The following is a 19,344-nucleotide window of genomic DNA, read 5'->3' as shown; positions in this document are numbered from 1 at the left end:
GTCCTTTATCTCTACTTTCTGACTTTTCTTAAGAGTTTGGGTTTTAATTAGTTAAGAGATAACCTTCTCTCCACTCTTCATATGTAACTGCTTTCAGATAGTAGGATAATGCTATATTAGATTGATCTGTGGACAACTGGAGATATTTAATAGCTGTGCTCTACACAAAAAGAAATCTATGCTTTAACTCACCATACACACACACACACACACACACACACACACACCCCAGAGCTACAATCATGACAGTTTATTTATTTTTTTCCTCTACAAGGAAGAGAAGACTGTCAAGGAGACTAACATTTCAGGTCATAATACAACCTAATTACCTGTTAAATTTTGCTGAAGACAGAAGGTGAATAAGAGACAGGCCAAACAGCATCGCCGCTTGGAAGGTGTACCGCATTGCATTTTTATGAAGTCACAGGAATGCGCAGAAAATTCACAGCTGATTTTAAAGTAGCACACACTATTCTACTCTAACTAGTTTTAAGGTAATTAGTATTGGACTTTTAAAGATCAACCAGTGCATTAATTCAACAGATTTTATGTTCTACCGATATCTCCAGTTTAACAATCAAAAGGTTACTCAGGTCTGCTTTCATTTTAGAGTTGTCTATAAATGGCAACAGCACATTTTCAGCATTAGCACTAGCCTGGGATAGCCATTTACAATTCCCCTTTTCTTTTCCCCTTTTTTCATTTTTATTCCCAAGATAGTCTCTATGTCTTGTCCATCCACAAAATTTTAGTGCTCGAAGAGAACTTAGGAGATGCTCAGATGTATGGAGCCAGCCTTCCTGGCTTCAAATCCTGACACTACCATTTAGTAATCATGCAATCTCTGTTTCTTATCTGTAAAATGGAAATAACTAAAGCCCCACCTGATGAAATTTTATGAAAGGTGAGTTAGTTAATATATGGTGGTATACCTAGAGAGGCCCCCACAAATGCTGTTGTCATTATAGTTAGTGGTAATATTACTACTACTAAAAGAGACTGCACAGTGCATATATGCCTCATTTGGGGATAGGAAATTGCCAAATCACAGCATGCCAGTTCTTTCTCACAATCTTTTTATTCTTCTCACCTGAACTTGAGCATATCATTTAGCCTTTTGCTCTATATTAACTTGTTCTTATTTAAGGACTTTCTTGTTGATTAGTTCATCTGTGTAGTCTAACACATTTTAAAAATTAAAGAAACTCATTAATGCTTATACATAGGTGAAGTCATATATGAAACAATACTTTCATGCTATTTATTTTAGTATAGCAATTTTTAAGACCAAGAAGCAGTAGTTTTTATGATTTGAAGATTCCAAGAAATTCCTCATTCCCCAACACAATGCCATCCGACAGTCTTGGTGTCTGAAATTTCCTGTCTTCAGGTTACTCTTTGCAGCTGGGGGACAGAAACCCAGAAGACTGCAGGTACATTTTTAAAGTGGGTTAATATATCTCTAAGCAGCTCCTTATATAACTTTTCACAAAATGAATGTCTTCACCAAACCTGGTGAGAAGGAAGTTAAAACAGTGAGAAATGAGAACACCAACCCTACAGCTATGGCTCTGTCAGGTCGTTTCTGAGGATAGAAGTAAATTCTACTAGGCTTTGGGCTTAGTCTCCAGTTCTCTACTGTTTGCCAGCTTGGAAATCAGTGTTTCAGCAAGAGTTTTCTCCACTTTAAAATTTTAGACCACATATGAATATTCACATGCTGAATAAAAAAACCCCACATTTTTGGAGGCTATGGGGTCGTAAATTGCCTACTGCAAAAGAATGAGGACCTGAGTTCGATCCTTAGCACCCATGTAAAAAGCAGTATGCACTTACAATCTTAAGGCTGGGGAAATGGAGACATGAAGTTCCCTTCTGCTGGCTGTCTAGCAAGCCTAGCCAAACTGGCGAGCTCTGGGTTCCATTGAGAGACTGTCTCAAAAACCAAGGTAGATGACTTCTGAGAATAACACCACAGGCTGATCTGTTGATCTCTCATCTACACATACACATACACATGCACAATACACACCACACACACACACACACACACACACACACACACACACACACACACACCCATCTGCCCTTTTCACTTATCTTTAAATAGAGGAAACATCTCTTGTGAGGGTGTTAGGCTTTGCTTCATTTTGTTTGTCAATATATAATCATTCTATTGGATTTTATAAGTTTGGTTTTAAGTCCTGTTTAAAGAAAATAAAGAAAGAAAATAAAGGAGGCTGTAGTGCCAGGACTTTGCTGCTCACTCTATGAAATCTTATAAAGAACTCTCGGATCCAATGCTGGGAGAAGTCTCATATTGCATGATTATTCACAGACACAGCTAGGTGCAATCTGGTTGTAGCTCCTAAAGCAGTTTGCTTTGGTGAATGTTCAATTCGTTGGCAATTGGCTCCATTGTTATCTGTACTCTAATTCCTCTATTGTCCAGGGAAATGTATTTCTGGGGACAGATTGATACAGCAGATGAGAAGATACATGGGTTGGATGCAAAAGCACTTTATGAGGAAGATGTTTCAGACACAACTCACGTTTGGGGAAATAGACCTTTTTAAATACATGAAATTTCAGGATATTAATGTGATTTATTTCCTTTAGTGGTACCTGTGAAGGATGGCAGTGCTAACAGATCCCTGGCCTGGGCAGGCTGCACACGATATCATGTTTCCCAACACTTTGCTTCCCTCACCTTGACTTTGTGTGCATGAAAAAAAAAATCCCCACTGATCATTGGAGGAAAAGAATTCTTGTTTTCATCTTTAAAAAAGGGTGTGTTTCCCCTGATTTTCTTTCCAGCTAGAAAGTCTGGGACTATGATGGGTAGGGTTTGGAACATGTGATGTCCATCATTTTACCAAATGGACCTTTAAATGAAGCTGTCACTTTGTGCCTGGGCAATTAGTGTTTTATGAGCTGCTACCCAAGCACATTTACAAATTATGAGAGTGACTTTTCAGAGGTGTCCCATTGCTCACAGCATGGCAAGGGTTTCTATGTCCTGTGACTTTGTGAAGTGCAATCTCCACCTCTCTTGTAATCCTACCTGTTCATGTTCTGGAGCAGCAGCTTCGGCTAGAGAAACAAATGATTCAGTTGTGACATTCTGGTACCTGAGAGCACCAGGGACCCCTGTTCTTTACAGGTATACTTACAAATGGGTCACTACATATTTAGTTAGAAAAAGAGGATATTGTCATCAGCTGGCCCCTTGCAAACCTATCAGAAGTGAAGGGTTACTATCGCTGAACTAAATATCAGCGGGTGCCGGGCACTGGTGGCACATGCCTTTAATCCTAGCACTCGGTAGACAGAGGCAGGCAGATCTCTGTGAGTTCGAGGTCAGCCTGTTCTATAGAGGAGTTCCAGGACTGGCTCCATAGCTACTGAGAAATCCTGTCTCAAAAAACAAAACAAAATAGAAGAATGTCAGTGGGCAAAGAGTGTTTGCTTCTACACCTGTCTTTTGGGAAGGCGTTCATCCTACTAGGCATTCCATTTTATGTCTGACCTGGGCAAACCAAGGAAGCATCACAGCAAGTCCTGTGAATGGGGAGGGCAGGATTAACCAGATAAACAGCTTTTCTCCTCCTTTTGTCTCCTTCATGCTCTCTTTGCCTGGAGGCCAGCCAGTTGTCCTGAACCACCCACACTTGCCAGTACATTAGAGTCGATTATTTGTCTCCTTTTGTCAGCATTGAAATGAGGAGGCAGGCTCTGCCAAGGTGGCTGGACTGAGTGGGGCGATGATTTATAGATTAATTATTTTAAGGAACAAGGCAGCATGGCATGATGCAGTGGAAATAGTGCCACACCAGGGGAAGACCTGTGTTTTAGCTCTAGATCTGAGCCTTAATAGCTATTTGACTTTGGGCAAATCACTTGACCTCTCTGGGCCTTGGTGTCTTTATCTGTAAATTGGGAATAACTACAATTGATGGCTGTGGTGGTCAAATGAAATTCTGGCTGTGAAAGCATTTTGTTAACTGCGAGGCACTAAATCTATGTAAAAGACTGTTATTAGATTTCTAGGGACCTGCACAGTCACATCACCTAGCCAATAAGGGCCCAATCCTTCATTTCCAAGACCTCAGGGAGTACATTAGAAGTTACATAGGGAAAAAGGCCTGGAATTTGTTGGACTCCCAATCCAGTCTTCAAATCCATTTAACTCTACCACAGAATAGAATGTGGCTCAGTTTATGATTAGCATTCACTGAACCTTAAGTGTTTTATAATATTAGTTTTTCAAAAGTAAGAAAATATTGGGGTATAAGGTATAAATTACAGTTGATATTTTCTTTCTATTATCTGAATGTGGTGGAGAGAACAAAGAGTGGGTCATCTTAGAAAATCCCAAGGTCACATAGTAGAGAATGGGTTATCCTAAAGAATAAAAAATCCCGAAATTACACTTTCTCTGATTTGGTTCATAATATTTTATTGAGCCCATAAGTTGGGAGAGGAACTAAAAGCTCAATTTTTCTATGATCAATCATTAATATGATAAGCCATTTGTAGAGACTTCTTACCTTATTATAGCACTATATTTTCATTTTACATAATAAAAATAAGCTGGTGGGTAGCCCATGCCTTTAATTGCAGTACTCAGGTTGAGGTAGGGGAATCATGAGTTTGAAGCCCTGTCTGAGATACAGGAAGGGACCCTGTCTCAAAAACAAATGCAAAAACACCAAACCCCACTATCATTGCCACTGCTGCTGCAATTAAACAACATTTTTAAACAAGTCATCAAATTGGCTATCCACCAATCTGATTACAGGAGGTGACCAGTTCAGGCACACTCTCCACTATGGTTAGGAGGCTTAGTTGGGCTCAGCCTTGTGGATTCCTGGGAATTTCCCTAGCGCCAAGTTTCTCCCTAATCCCATAATTGTTCCCTCTATCAAGGTATCTTTCATTGCTCTCCCACTCTGTCCCTCCCTCAACTCAACCACCCAGTTCCCTTCTGTTCTCCTCCCCTATTCCCTTCTCTTTGCCACTACCCCCTCCTCACAACCCCAGTTTACTCAGGAGATCTTGTCTATTTCTTCTTCCCAGGGCAATCCATGTGCCTCTCTTAGGGTCCTCCTTGTTACCTAGCTTCTCTGGAGCTGTGGGTTATAGTCTGGTTATCCTTTGCTTTACATCTAGTATCCACTTATGGATGAGTACATACTGTGTTTGCCTTTCTGGGTCTGGGTCACCCCACTCAGGATGAATTTTTTTCTAGTTCCATTCATTTGCCTTCAAATTTCATGATGTCATTGCTTTTTACAGCTGAGTAGTACTCCATTGTGTAAATGATTCCCTAACTGTCATCATAGAACGTTCATCCAGTTGATGGAAGCAGATGCGAAGTTCCACAGCCAAGCACCAGGCTAAGCTCTGGGAGTCCAGTTACAGAGAGGGAGGAGGGATTATATGAGCAAGGGGGAACTGAGCTCCTGGGAGCTCATGAACTCTAGACCAACAGCTAGGGAGTCTGCCTGGGACCAAACTAGGCCCTCTGCATGTGGGATAGTTGTGTAGCTTGGTCTGTTGGACCAGGATCTATCCTGATACAGGAGTTGAATTTTTGAACCCCATTCCCTATGGTGGGATGCCTGGCTCAGCCTTGATGCAGGGGGGAGGGGCTTGGTTCTGCCTCAACTTAATATGCCTGGTTTTACTGACTCCCCACAGGAGGCCCTACCCCACAGGAGTGGATGGGGGATGGGTTGGCGAGAGGTGGGAGCAACTGGAGGAGGGGAGGGAGGGGGAACTATGGTTAGTCTGTAAAATGGAAACAAAATTTAAAATAAAAAAATTAAAAAGAAAAAAAAACCTGGGTATCAAGGCAAGTCATCTGATTGCCCCATTTCTTGAATAACTCAGACATAAATGCTGACTTTTATATAGATCTAGAACTTTGAGTATTTAGACTGGATTCACTTATCAATTCAGTGGCTTAGCTGGCAAATGTTCTGTTACAGGCTGATCAATAGAATTGAAACATACAAATGGACTTGTTCATCTAAATAGCTTCAGTAGCTATTACTAAAAAGACAAAATCAACAACAACAAAAACCTAAACTGCTAAAGACTGTTTCTATGTGCCATCAGCAGAGCTGATTAAAAAGCAAGCACACTTGTAGATTTTCTTTCCTGTACCAAGCCATATGACTGGTTGGTTTGCCTGCTTCACTCTGCAGCTCGATGATTGGTGGTTGTGTTTCTACAGCATTCAATTCGCCAGAGTTCTTTTACAGTGACTGAAGAGAATGCAGGTGTTCTCTGTACGTTGGGTGGGATTCGGTTGCTCTGAGGCTTGACCTCAATAACAAATACTTCCTGCCGATTGGCAGTTGTCCTGATGCTGACACTGAAGGCTACTGTCTTTGGAAATCTGGTCACGTCATTGTAACATTGGTTAACATTCAAGAAAGGACATGCAGAGAGGCTGCTATGGTGTTTGCAGGCTTTCTATGCTTTCTGGCAGTGCTTTTAGTAGAGGTCTTGGTTTTACTGTTAAGGAACTGTGTGTTTGGTAAAGACTGGAAAACCCCCAAAGCTTTCAGTTCCCTCAGACAAGATAGTCTGAGTCCTCCAGCTCAGTCGCACTCCTAGTTCTTTGTTCCTATGGCTCTAATGATGTATTTATGACAGCGAAATAATTCATCGACTTTGCCCTCCCATCTTGCCTATGTCTAAATGGTGCCTTATGTCTCACATCCTTCTCTCTCTCTACCCAAAAATTGGAAATCTGGCTCAACTTGAGGATTCTAATGAGCATCTCCAGGGCAGGCTGCGATGGGTACCGAAGGGCTTCTTGACTTACCATATTTCTCCAGCCAGACTTTTTTGGTGCCTGAAATTGCTACTATTAGAGCACTTTAGCTGGCTAATGACAAAGAAATCTGCTATTAGGATACACATTTAAGGATACTGAACCATTATCAGCCATTAGCACTCTCTCTTGAATTAGTATATCATATAAGCTAGCCAGTCACCCAGAAAAGCTTTGGGGAAGTGAGACTTCAGTTTCGGGAGGCTCTTCACTTTCTGAGGGAACCCACGAACTTGCCCTTGGCTAAAAAGGGAAGGCCTTACCCTCAGTCTTCTCTCAAAAGCTGAAACGTTGCCTTTGTTTTGCTCCTTTCTCTGCCTCCACTCAATGAGGTTTGCATTGTGCTCTCCAGGTAAGGAAATGTTGCATTTGCCCAGAGTGGGGTTGACAGCCCCTGCCAGAATGTGAGGCTCTGAGCTGAGGCTGATCTCCATCCCACTGGCAAAGGTGACACGAAGAGAACCATCTGGACTCACCCGATAAGTACTCTGAGTATTTTCTGTAGACAGAGGAGCAAATGAGGGAGAGGGGAGGGGGGCAGGAGGAGGTGTCAAGTTGAAGGAGGAGGAGGGGAAGCAGCAGGAAGAGAAGAGAAGTTTAGCTTCAGAAGATACACTTGGGAAGGGCTGAGCAGATGGGGGCACTGGGGGCCTAACTGCACTCTGGGCTAGACCACCACTCTGGCAGTTGAAAACATTCTCTCCCAATTTGGGTCTTGCTATTTTCACGGCTGGGGTATATCTTGTGAGCAGGATGAAAGACTGCTGTCTCAACTCTGTAGGCTGGTCGCTTCTGTTTTGTTGTTAGTTTCCTTTGAAAAGCATTCCCTCCCAGACTCCCTCTCTGATTTGTTGTATTTGCTCTCTTAGTTTGGTATGCTTGGAGCTAGAATGAGAAGAGCAGGAAATTCAGCTTAGCATCTTGCCACACGGCGATGGCATCATAGCCACCTTTAGCTCCCAAAAGAGAAGTTGGTGTTGTTTCTTTTGGAGTGAAGTGCCCCCCAGCCTAGCAACAGAGTGAGTCCTAATTACAAGACAGTGAAAGTTATTTGTCTCCTTCCCTTATAGCCCCTAACACATTCTTTCAAAATAATATTTTTTCTTCAGTTCTTTGTACTTTCCTCTCTGTGTAGAGTGTGCTTTTAATACCACTTGTATTCTTCCTCGCACTACTTAATTTGCCCTTTTACTCATCCGTGTCAGATCTGATCTAGAATGCTAAGCTCAGATGGGGCAGAGACTCTATTATTGTCCTCCAACCTAGGAAACCCTGAAAGAACTTTACAAATGCCTGGCTGTTGGGAAATGACTTGATGGGAGATCAGACTTGGCAGGATGTAACCTCATTACTCCCACAGAGATTGTGGCCCAAAGTAGAGATGTGAACTTGTAAAAAGTTCGAATTTGTCTGTTTCCACTGGAAAATGGGAGAAAGAACGCATCTTCTCAGTCAGAGAGGGAATTCAGTTCCCTAATAAAAGAGAGCCCAGATTTGGTTGGAGATAGTAAAGCAGGTGAAATTGGGAAAACCATTTACCTTGTCTCAAAATGTATATAGTACTAGTTGCTGTCAGATTGGTTGACATGAGGACATTTTCGCGGTTGGAAGTGTCTAGCTCCACTTTCGTCAGCTTTTCCAGGTCACTGTGGAAGCTGCTGACCTCTCCAGTAGGAAACGTTGCATTGGTCAGATGTCCCTCGGGGTCGTACCTGAGGAACATAACAGATATCAACTCTGAAGCCTCTTGGCAATGATGACTGGTCCTTGCAAACTAAAAATCAATTGGAAGCTAATACAGTTTAACTTTTAGTGACAACAAATATCATTAACCTTGCTCAATAAGAAGAAAAAGGTCAAAGAGATGATTAATCAAAAGAAGATAGTTTTTGAAGTTTCTGAATTCCTGATGACTTCCTTGAGCTGGGCTGTTTTACAGAAAAGAATATATCTGGTAATGAATCACCAGGATGGAAAACTGATTTATGAATCATGTCCTGCTGGGTGCAATGTTGCAGGGAGGCCTCTGCAATTTGGGTCGATTCCATTTCTGGTGATGAATTATGGAAGCCGGCAGAGGGTGCTATTGTCAAAGGAAAAGGAGCCACAAAAGGGCCCTCAAAGCCCAAGAAGCCCAACAAACTGACTCCGCATTGTGAAGGGGAAATTAGAATTTGCTGCTGTTTAAGTTGCCAATTTTGAAATGAATGAATCATTCTTCCAACAAAATGAACAAGCACAGAGGATAATGGAAACATGTTCATTAAAACATTCTGGAGGCCCCTGATCTTCGAATCATTTCAGTTCTTTCTGGAGTATAGTGAATAAATATTTTGTAATTTACCTATATGAAGAAGAGACACACACAAAATAATAATTACCTGGGGATAATAGGCAATAACCCATATCTGGAAATATAGTCTAGTGCGTTTATTTTTTTTTTTAAAAATCAAAATTATTGGCAATCTCACTGTCCTCCAAATGGAAACTGCCTCCCTGAAGGCTTTTGATGTGGAGCTGGTCTTTTATTGCCAATGGAACCATGAAAAATAAACAGTTCATTAAAAGTAAAGACACGCACTTGGAAACCTATTACTGCTTTCTTTTCAAGCTGCAAATTGCAAAATATTTAAGCACTTTTATTTGCTTTTAAAATGTTAAACAATTATATTTTATTTTACCCCGAGTGAACAGAATGCAGCAAAGCTACGGTGGTGAGTCTGGCTCTTCCTCACTCTCCTCTAACAATCTGCGAAATGGGCGTAGTAGTTCAGGGTGAATCTACAAGATTGTAAGGGACTTCGGTAGCTGCTGAAATTTGAAAATCTAGACCAACTTTTGGCTTGGCCGTGTTTCAGAGGATAGAGCTGCACTTGAGGCATACAGAATGCCCTGTCACATTCCATTTCTGTTGCACTTGTTAAGTCTATGTGCACACATAGATTATCAGTGCAAACAGTTGCGTGTATGCAGAGAATCAAACTGGTCCTTTGACATCACAGACACTCTGTTATGTTGCTTAATTGGGTCGCCCCCTCCTTTAAAATGGACTTCACTAAAACAAGCAAGCTTGGTGTGCTGTTACTATCAGCAAAGGACTCATTGTCAAGGCCAAACAGAGCTGCTATTTGTGTCCGGGGTTAATGGCCAAATCTTTCCTTTGCCCAGCCTGTTTACTCACAGCCTGCTCTGGGCTCTGCACATGTAAGCAGCAGGCTTTGAGTCAGAAAGCAGCATAGAAAGGCTATGCTAGGTAGGGTTGTAGGTAGGGTAGGGTTAGGTATAGGGATAAGAGTAGGTGCAGTCCCAACCTTTGTCTGCCAGGTGGTCCTTCCAGAGGAAGAAAACAATGTCCAGCTTTTATCATCAAAAGGAATCAACCTGCTACTCCCCATAAGAGAAGTTTCTAACTCACAGGCAGAGCCAGCTGTTGCAAACTTTCCTCAGTAAAGAGTGTGTTGGTCCAGCAGTTTGAGCTATACAGCAGTTCCTTTCTGGTCCTCAGTTAGCATGGGCAACTGCCTCATTGTTTTCCCATTCCTGGATTCTAGGGGCTTGCCTCTGATCTTGGTCAGTGACACTGTTCTTTACTCTTGCAGGAAATCGGTCCTGAGATGTTGTAGGTAGAGGTTGTCGACTTTCTTTTCACTTTGTGGGCAACTACGTTCCCCTCCACAGTCACACAGACCTTTGTTATATTTTATGTGCTCTGCTTGGAACTGGACCCGCAGCAAGAGCTCTACATCTGAGCTCTGTGTCCATTTGTGAGAGAAAGACAAGTTCGGATGCAATTGAGAGCCATCTGTGCACAGAGATGCCAGAGTCCAAAGTTCTGGTAAACCACAGCAAAGCCTTGTAGATAAATTTGGTTTGCTAACCAATCTACTTAATACTTTTAAAACGAAGTCACATGCTTTTTGACCAAGATGCATTTTAATGTTTCTTCTCAACATCATAAGCACAGTCCTCCATACTCTGTTCCTGCCACTGCTTCCAGGGCTACAGAAGTACATTGGGAAAGAGTTCTGGATAAGACTAGAATTACCCAGACAGATTTAGGTTGGAGGTGGCTGTTTGGTCCTTTTTGCACAAGGAAGACATTGTTTTAGGAAATAAAGTAACATTCTCCACAGGTTTGTCTAGTCTCTGAGTAGCTAGAAAGCAATCGTGCCTCATTTCCTTTCTGTGGCTGGACTGGAATTCTTATTTCAAAGTGTGCATTTGTATGTAGCTCCATCACAAACAAAGGACACCAGCCCCCAGCACGCTTCCACAGTCACATTCTGCTCATCCCAGTCAGAGCAGTTACATTTGTTAGCGTTTGTAGTGTGGTGTCTCTCATGCGCTCAATCATTTATATGGCTCTGGATCAAAACATAAGAGGCCCACGTCTCTTCTGCGGGGTCATTACCAAAGGAAGAGCTACAGGCAGATGTAAACATCAGCGGGTAATTCCCTCAAGTTTGGAAAGATTGCTCAAAGTGGACAAGAAAGAAAGAAAGAGAGTCTTTGATTTCCCAGGGCTTGCTTGAGCCCCCCCCCCCCCACACACACACACACTCCCATCACCAGGGAATGCATCTGTCCAGGCTGAATGTCAAAGAAACAAGTTTAATCAAAATCTCTCATGTTGTGTTTTTTTCCCCCTTTGGAGCTTGCATCCTTTGGTGCAGAGAGTACAAGCCAATATGCTTCAACTGATCCCCCTAGGCCACAACATGAGAACAAGACCCTCCTTTCTCCAGGCAGTATAGAGAGCTCATTTAAATCAGGCACAAGCCTTCTGCCAAGGGAATTGTGCCATTAGGCAATGAGTATTGCCTTCCTGGTCATTAGAAGTGGGTTTGGTGAGAGGAGAGTTGACATCAAATGATTCACTCCTAGACTGATTTTTCAGTGTTCTCACAGTGAGGGCATACACTAGTATTGAACACTTAACCCTTTAGTTGAGCACTGTGATAGGCTGTAGGTACTAGCACTTGCATGTGTGTGTGCTCAGGTGCACATGTGTGTGCTCTGGTGTAGCATGTAAAGGGAAGTAATGCTTTTTTTAAATTTAAATTTTATGTGCATGGGTGTTTTCCCAGTATGTATATCTGTGTACCAGTTGTGCCTGTGGAGGCCAGAAGATGGTATCAGATTCCCTGGAACTGGAGTAACAGGCAGTTTTGAGTATATATTTGCTGGAAATTGAACCTGGATCCTCTAGAAGATCAGTCAGTGCTCTTAACCACTGAGCCATCTCTTCAGGCCCTAGAATTCATTATTCTTGAGGGGAATATACTTTAGTTGAGGGAAGTTATATTTATATATTATTAAAAATATATTTGGTCTAATCTTTTCTCATAAAAGATAGTGTGATCTTTCCCCTGAGGAGCATTTAAACCAGATCTAAACTGCACTGAATAGAAGCTAGAAGCTTCCCTACCTTTGCTTACAATGAAATACTCAGATTAATAAATGTGTGATTCATTATTTATATTTTTAAAAGGAAGGACAAATGAGTCAGACCTTTTTACTACCTCAGGTCAGAACTGACCAATCTAATAAGCATTCTTTAGAAATGGTGGGGCCCATCTTTCTCATCAGCAATAGTACTTTGCTTTTTATGATGCCCTTCCAAGTCCACAATGCTCTTCTGCACCCATTTGACTTTCATTCAGCTAATAGAGTCATGTGCCAGGTCCTGGGGAAATCACACTGAGCAAAACCCTCAGTCTCTACTAGGGCAGGTAGAACATGCACAAAAATCATTCTGGTCCCAGGATCCCGCCAGTGCATATGTAAAAACAGAACCATAGAAGCTCAACAAAGGCAGTGGTCAGTTCCTCCTGATCTGAGTTTAAGAGTGGGAGGAAGGTCAGATCATGGGGTGGTGGCACTTTAGTCCTGGAAGGTGTACAGAGCCTGGGGAGGGAAAGAAGCCATTTCAAATAGGTCAGGACTGTGGAGACAAGCACAGATGTATGTGAGATGTACATTGGGAAAATGCCATTGGAGAACAAGATTTCTTTAGGAAGGAAGTGGGAGAGAAGGCTGGAGAATCGAGCTTGGGCCTGAGCAGTGTGAGGGGAGGTACGCCAGGCTCTGGGGTAAATATGAAGTTACTAGGAAACATAGAGACATGGAAAGATATTTTTTAGGGGTGGGATAGGGTGGTCTGATCAATGTTATGATGACAATGAGTCGTGGATGGGGAGACTGGGAACAGTAGGAACTATAAGGAGGCTCTTGTCTCAGTTCCTGTCAGGGAAGACGGTGAGCTCTTGTTTTCATCAAATGTATCATGATCACTTGTCCTTGGGACTTGTTTCCCTCACTTGACTATAAGCTCACATCTTTTGGCCTCTCAGTCATCTCTGCATTCTCAGTCTGGCCGAGAGTAGGAGGATTCTCCCGACATCTGCTTTACCAGACGAGTGATAATTGGATTTTTCCAGTGAAACTGGAAAGGAGGGCTGGATATGAGCATCAGTGGGGTTAGAGAGAAGACAGGATCATCTACAGTAGCATCAGTGGGGTTAGAGAGAAGACAGGATCAGCTACAGCAGTGTTGGGAGGTATGATGGTTACTTTTGTCAGCTTGACACAAGTTCGAGTTATCTGGGAAGAGGAACCTTAATTGGGAAAATTCTTCCATCAGATTGACCTGTGGGCAAGGCTGTGGTACATTTTCTTGATTGATGCTTGATGTGGGAGAGTTCAGCTCATTGTGAATGGTACCATCCTTGGGTAGGTGGGCCTAGGTACTATAAGAAAGCAGGCTGAGTAAGGCATGGGGGAACAGGCCAGTAAGCAGCATGGTATCTGCTTTAGTTCCTGTCTCTGGGTTCTTGCTTTGAGTTCCTCTCTTGGTTTCTCTCAATGCTGGACTATAACCTTGAAGATAATACAAACCCTTCCCTCCCAAAGTTTCTTTTATTTGGTGTTTTAGCTCAGCAACAGAAAGCAAACTAGAATAGGAAGACCAACACAGTTTACATAGATGGCCTGTGAAAATGCAGCTAAACTTGTCAGCCTCTGGAAACCTTTTCTTGTCTCTGTGGGCTCCCAGTCTTTATTTGGCTTCTCTACAGCATCACCATAATTCTGCTTGTTTGATTGTTGAACCATAGCTAAGCTTGGTACAAAGAGAGGTATTTGAACAAAGATGTTGAGTCTATCTTTTGTACCTGAAGGGACAATTCATATTATTATATTCTTGTTTACATGTGTGGTGATTTTACTTTTGTTTTTGAGAGGGAGTCTCATTATTCAAGAATGGATTAGAACCTTTCAGGTAACTGAGATGATGGGTTGATGGGGGCTGTAGACAGAACCCCTGGCCTTATATGCCTTAAATAAGCACTCTACCAATTGAACTACATCCTCACCTACATCCTCACCTCCTATTTTCTTTTTTTTTCCCTAAGTTGTAGTCGTTTATCTACTTGAAGGCAAGGGCTGAACCTATAACACCTTAGTTTCTTTTCTGTCCCATGGTTCTATAAGACACTAGAATTTTTCATATGTTTAGCTATAAGCCTTAATTGTCAATGGAGGAGCCATCTCTCCAGCTCCATTTCAAGTGTTTGAAGGAGTGACTATCATGTAAAACTTTCTGCTTGGAGACATGGTTTATATACCTGACCCCATTCTAATCTAATCTTGGAGGAAGGGAGATCCCTCATTAGTCACCCTTGAGAAAACTCAGCATTTAAAGAAATACTCTATCGAGAAACAAGAAAGCTTTTCTCTCTTGTCAGTAAGTGACTTTTTGTGTGTGTAGAAAGAAACACACTAACAAGAGTCTAGAAACATAGAATGCAGAGGACTGAAAGATCAATAACGCATGGAAATACAGAGGTCCTAGCAAATGAAAGGACTTCCTACAAAGGGCAAAGGGACTGAGGAGCTGTTAACTTGGTCTAACCTGACAGCAGACACAACTGATGCTCTGGCCTTAGCCTGGCACCTTTCCCATTTAATGTAACAGAAGATTTTTTTGCCAGGAAAATACCAGAACAATAAGCAAAAGCATCCTGGTTACGACTTCAGTTCTGAGGGTGAGCTCGTTATGTGAAGTACAAAGCCTTTCCCTTGGATATCCACTGGCAGGGTCATTATAATTAGGGGCCCATTAGCTTGTTAGGGCAGAATGCATTTCTCATTGTTCCAGTACTCTTGTGTTGACAGTCACCTCCTTGTTAGCTATTTCTCCGTGGTCAGCTTCTCATTCCTGCCCCCTGACACTCAGGATGCTTATGGGCAGTGAGGCTTCAAGTACTAATACTTGGGGTGTGTAATTTTGATCTTGGTCCAAATCAAACAGAATTATGAAAACCAATGAACTATTTAAACAATATCCCATCATAGAATAAAAGCCCCTGCAGTACTACTGCACAAGAGGCTCTTTTCAGTCCCGTTTGCATTACCTACTGCTCGGGGTCATTCGTGTCATTTTTCCTCTCAATAGCTGCAGATAATCGAAAGCTGAATAGATTACTCTCATGGGTCTCTCTACACATCAAATATCCATCCTGCTAAACTTTGCTTCTTATTCCCAAACAGAATTTCTGTTTTTAACTTGGAAGACAATTTGTTCCCTTTAGCCAAGGAAGCCACTCTTTCACTTTAGAAAAACATTTGAGTTTTAGAAAAGCCTTTCAGTTTCTTCTATGCTTAGCACTGTTCTGACCCTAATTGAGACAGTAGGTTCAATTGTGTGTTCCCCAACTTCAGGAGGACAAGGACATTTTGTGGGGCTATCAGGCTTGAGCTAAAGTAAGGAGAATATAAGTGAAACAAGACACATGCAGAAGGTAGGCGATTTAAGGCCATTATCAGGGACAGAAAGCCATGTATTCTTACACGGCCAGGCAAGATAGGATAGGGGCTGTGGTTTGTTAGGGACTGCTGTTCAGCCTGAGAACAGATAGCTTCAAAAGGAAGAGGTATATTCTCTCAACACGTCTAATTTGTTTGTGATCATTTCAGCATATATATATATATATATGTGTGTGTGTGTGTGTGTGTGTGTATATATTGCTAGAGTTAAGAATGTGGGGAAAGAACAGCCTTCTTCGTTATCTAATGGTGTTCTCATATTCATTCCTCCTCTATATCTCCATATTCTGCGTTGTCATTCTTGTGATCTCAAATGTCCACAATTTTACGGAACACAGTGCGGTAGTGGTAGAACAGAGAGAATAAGTCTAACTCTAGATCTGAATGGGCAGGTTACTTCCTTGCTCTGGGACTCTGTTCCCTCATTCATAAAATGACTTCTAATTTTTCTTGTGGTCTTAACATTTCAAGATTACTCCCCTGTGGATGCTTGTGTTTCCTACTTTTTAGAGTCTCAATACTGGTTATGCTACAATGATGTTAGTAGCTTTCCCTATACTGATCGTGGGCTGAATCTTGGTGACAGGTTTGCAGGTTTGGGGGATACTACTTATCATATTGCCCCTGCTTCAAGGTGCCAACAGCAGAAATCTGGCACACAAACTGATCTTTCAGTAGCACTCTCCTCTCTAATGGGCATCATATTTTTTTTTATCTCAATGCTGCACATTTTATATTAGCAAGCAAATATATTTCATTAAAATCTTCTGTAAATTTGAGGATAGCCTAGTCTACATTGAGTTTCAGGTTAGCCAAGGTTACATAGTGAGACCATGCTTCCAACCCAAACCCAAACCCAAATCAAGCAAAAATGAACAACAACAAAAATTCCTTCTTTTGACTTCATTCCTCACCCCATGTGTTCTAATTTCTCTACTCCTTATAGCAAAGGTCCTCAAAGTAATTTTTCATCTACTGTATACAGTCTTTCTCCTACTTCCTTTTTATTGTTATCTAGAGAGAATTCACAAACCACAAAATTTAGCATTTTAAAGGGTACAAGCTTCTAATATTTCCAGTACACTGGTCATGTTATATAACCATTGTCACCACTTCTAGCACATTCCTACCGTTCTCTAAACAAGCCCTATATCCATATTCACGTCCCAAGGTCATCCCTTTCATCAGCTCTGGATGACTGCTAATCTATGTTATATGTATATAGATTTGCCTCCTTTGGGAATTTTCTGTAAATGTAACCATGTGATACTTTTCCTCTTGTGTTTGGTATCTTTCACTTAATGCTGTAAGGCTGATCCGTGTTTTAGCATTTATCAAAACTTCATTTCTACTTTGAGTATTACTTCATGATATCTGTAGATTGCATTATGCACGTTTACTCATCACTTGATGGACATTTCTTGGTTATTACCAACCGTGGTGTCATGAACATTTATGCATCTATCCAGTCTTTCTTCAGTCTCTTCTATTAAGGCTTGAGCCCTTCACTGTGTTTCAGAATCTTCCCCCTTTCAGGTAAATAATGATCTTCACAATTCAAAATAGAATGATCAATTCTCAGGGCCAATTTAATTATTAAAATCTGATCACTTTCATTTTTTTTTTCTGGGGATGCCAGACATTTCCCCCAGGGTCATGTGTATGTGAAGCAGGTTATCTACCATTGAACCTTTGTCCTTTTTGAGTCACCTGATTTACATAGTGATGGAGCATGAGTATTTCCCCCAATCTTGTAAATTGAAGTATTTTAATTTGGCTTTTATTTTTAACATTTATTGTATGTAATGTTTTAAAATTTTATGTGTACATGTGTTTTTATCCTACATGTATGTGTACTACTTGCATGCCTGATACGTCTAGATACCTTGGAACTGAAATTAAGGATGGTTGTGAGTTGCCGTGCAGTGTTGGGAATTGAGCTCAGGTTCTCTGAATGGGCAGCCAGTGATTTTAACCATTGAGTCATCTCTCTAACTTCAAGAGGTCTTTAGAAGATGATTAAGTCATGAGGGTTCTGTCTCCATAATGATATTTGTGATTTTACAAAAGAGTTATAGGAAGAGTCTACCTCTTTTCTTTCCTACTTCTGCCATGTGAAGACACACAGTAAGAGGTACCATCATGCAAGCAGAGGGTACCCCATGCTACACACTGATTCTGCTGGCACCTGGATTTTAGACTTTATACCTCCTGGCAAGGTGTCTAAGTGAGTAGAAACACTTGCTGCACAGGCCTGCTGGCCTGAATTTGATCCGTAGGATCCCTGTAAAGGTTGAAGGAGAGTATCAGCTCTACAGTTGTCCTCTGGCATGCATGCCGCTGTGTGAACACATTTGCACACACATATGCACACACACTCACAGTGGATTCCTATTGTTTATGAATAACCTGATCTAAGGCAGTTTGGTTAAGAGTACAAATGGGTTGGACTAAGACAACTGACTTCCTGGACATACTGCTTCCTTAGTTCAATGGCCCTCCTTTCCCAGTCTCTTTCGCCATTCTTTCTTAAGCTAAACTATGAAGGTCTTCAGAATCATTCTGCTGCTTTCTTTTCTTAGTCTTTACTCACTTTTCTGGAGATCTCATCTGTTTCATGGATTTAAATACGTTTTAAACATTAGTTGACTCCAAATGTAGATCTCTAGCTCCTTTTGAATTTCAGACTCATCCATTTAAATGTTTAACTGATTGTCAGAAATCGAATTTCTAGTTTTTTACCTTACAATACTTCTTGCATAATGTTTCTTTCTAAGAATAGAAATCCCTATATTCTGTTGCTTAGGCCAAAAACTTTGAAATTGTTTTTGACCCAGCTTTCCCACAAATACTACATCTACTTTGTCATTAGGTATTGGTCATGCTTATTTTCAAAATGTATACAGTTTTTCATAAATCCTATCTATCTATCTATCTATCTATCTATCTATCTATCTATCTATCTATCATCTATCTACCTAATCTATTATCTTTCTATCTATCTCTCTATATCTATCTCTCTATATCTATCTATCTATCTGTCTGTCTGTCTGTCTGTCTGTCTGTCTGTCTGTCTATTAGCTATCTTAATGTGCTATGGGACAAAGGGGGAAGTCATAGAACAACGTACGCAACTTATGAGAGTCAGTTCTCTCCTTCCACCATGTGGGTCCCTAGGATCAAACTTAGGTTATGATACTTGGAGGCAAGCACTGTTACCTGCTGAGTCATCTTACTAGCTCAAGATTATTAATACATTGTATACCATATTTACATATATATGTATACATATATAACTTTTTCATATAGCATTGCTATTTGAAATTCTATACAACTTATTGTCCTCCAGTACAATGTAAGCTCCATGAATATATGGAACTTATATTTCTGTTATTGGTTATATGGCCACACCTAGCAGGCACGTCCAGCCTGTGGCCTACAGGCGCACGCACCTCAGGATAGTTGTGAGTGAAGGTCAATACAAAATCATGAACTTACTTAAAACATTATGAATTTTTTGTTTTTTTCTAAGTTGATGCCCTAGTTCTTGTGTGAACTTAGTAGATGACACCATTCTGCCTCAGTGTGTTAAAGGTTAGGCATGCCTGAAACATTTTGTAGTACACAGCAAATACTCAACAAATGTTAATCAAACAAATGAAAAGGAAATG

The 19,344-nt window shown here is 41.2% G+C and overlaps 1 protein-coding gene across 1 annotated transcript in view; it reads right to left on the bottom strand.

The window, feature by feature from the left end:
- Window positions 1-19,344, bottom strand: part of Tenm1 (teneurin transmembrane protein 1) — an 836,340-nt gene that overhangs the window by 21,815 nt on the left and 795,181 nt on the right. The window contains exons 28-29 of the mRNA XM_057759068.1: window positions 8,387-8,559; window positions 7,111-7,346 (exon numbers count right to left, since the gene is read on the bottom strand). Of these exons, the coding sequence (XP_057615051.1) occupies window positions 7,111-7,346; window positions 8,387-8,559 (409 nt within the window). The remainder of the gene's footprint in view (window positions 1-7,110; window positions 7,347-8,386; window positions 8,560-19,344) is intronic.

The sequence above is a fragment of the Chionomys nivalis genome, chromosome X (assembly GCF_950005125.1).
Source record: "Chionomys nivalis chromosome X, mChiNiv1.1, whole genome shotgun sequence".
NCBI lineage: Eukaryota > Metazoa > Chordata > Mammalia > Rodentia > Cricetidae > Chionomys > Chionomys nivalis.
Note: the sequence above shows the minus strand (reverse complement) of the source record. Positions and strands in the feature narration are given on the sequence as shown.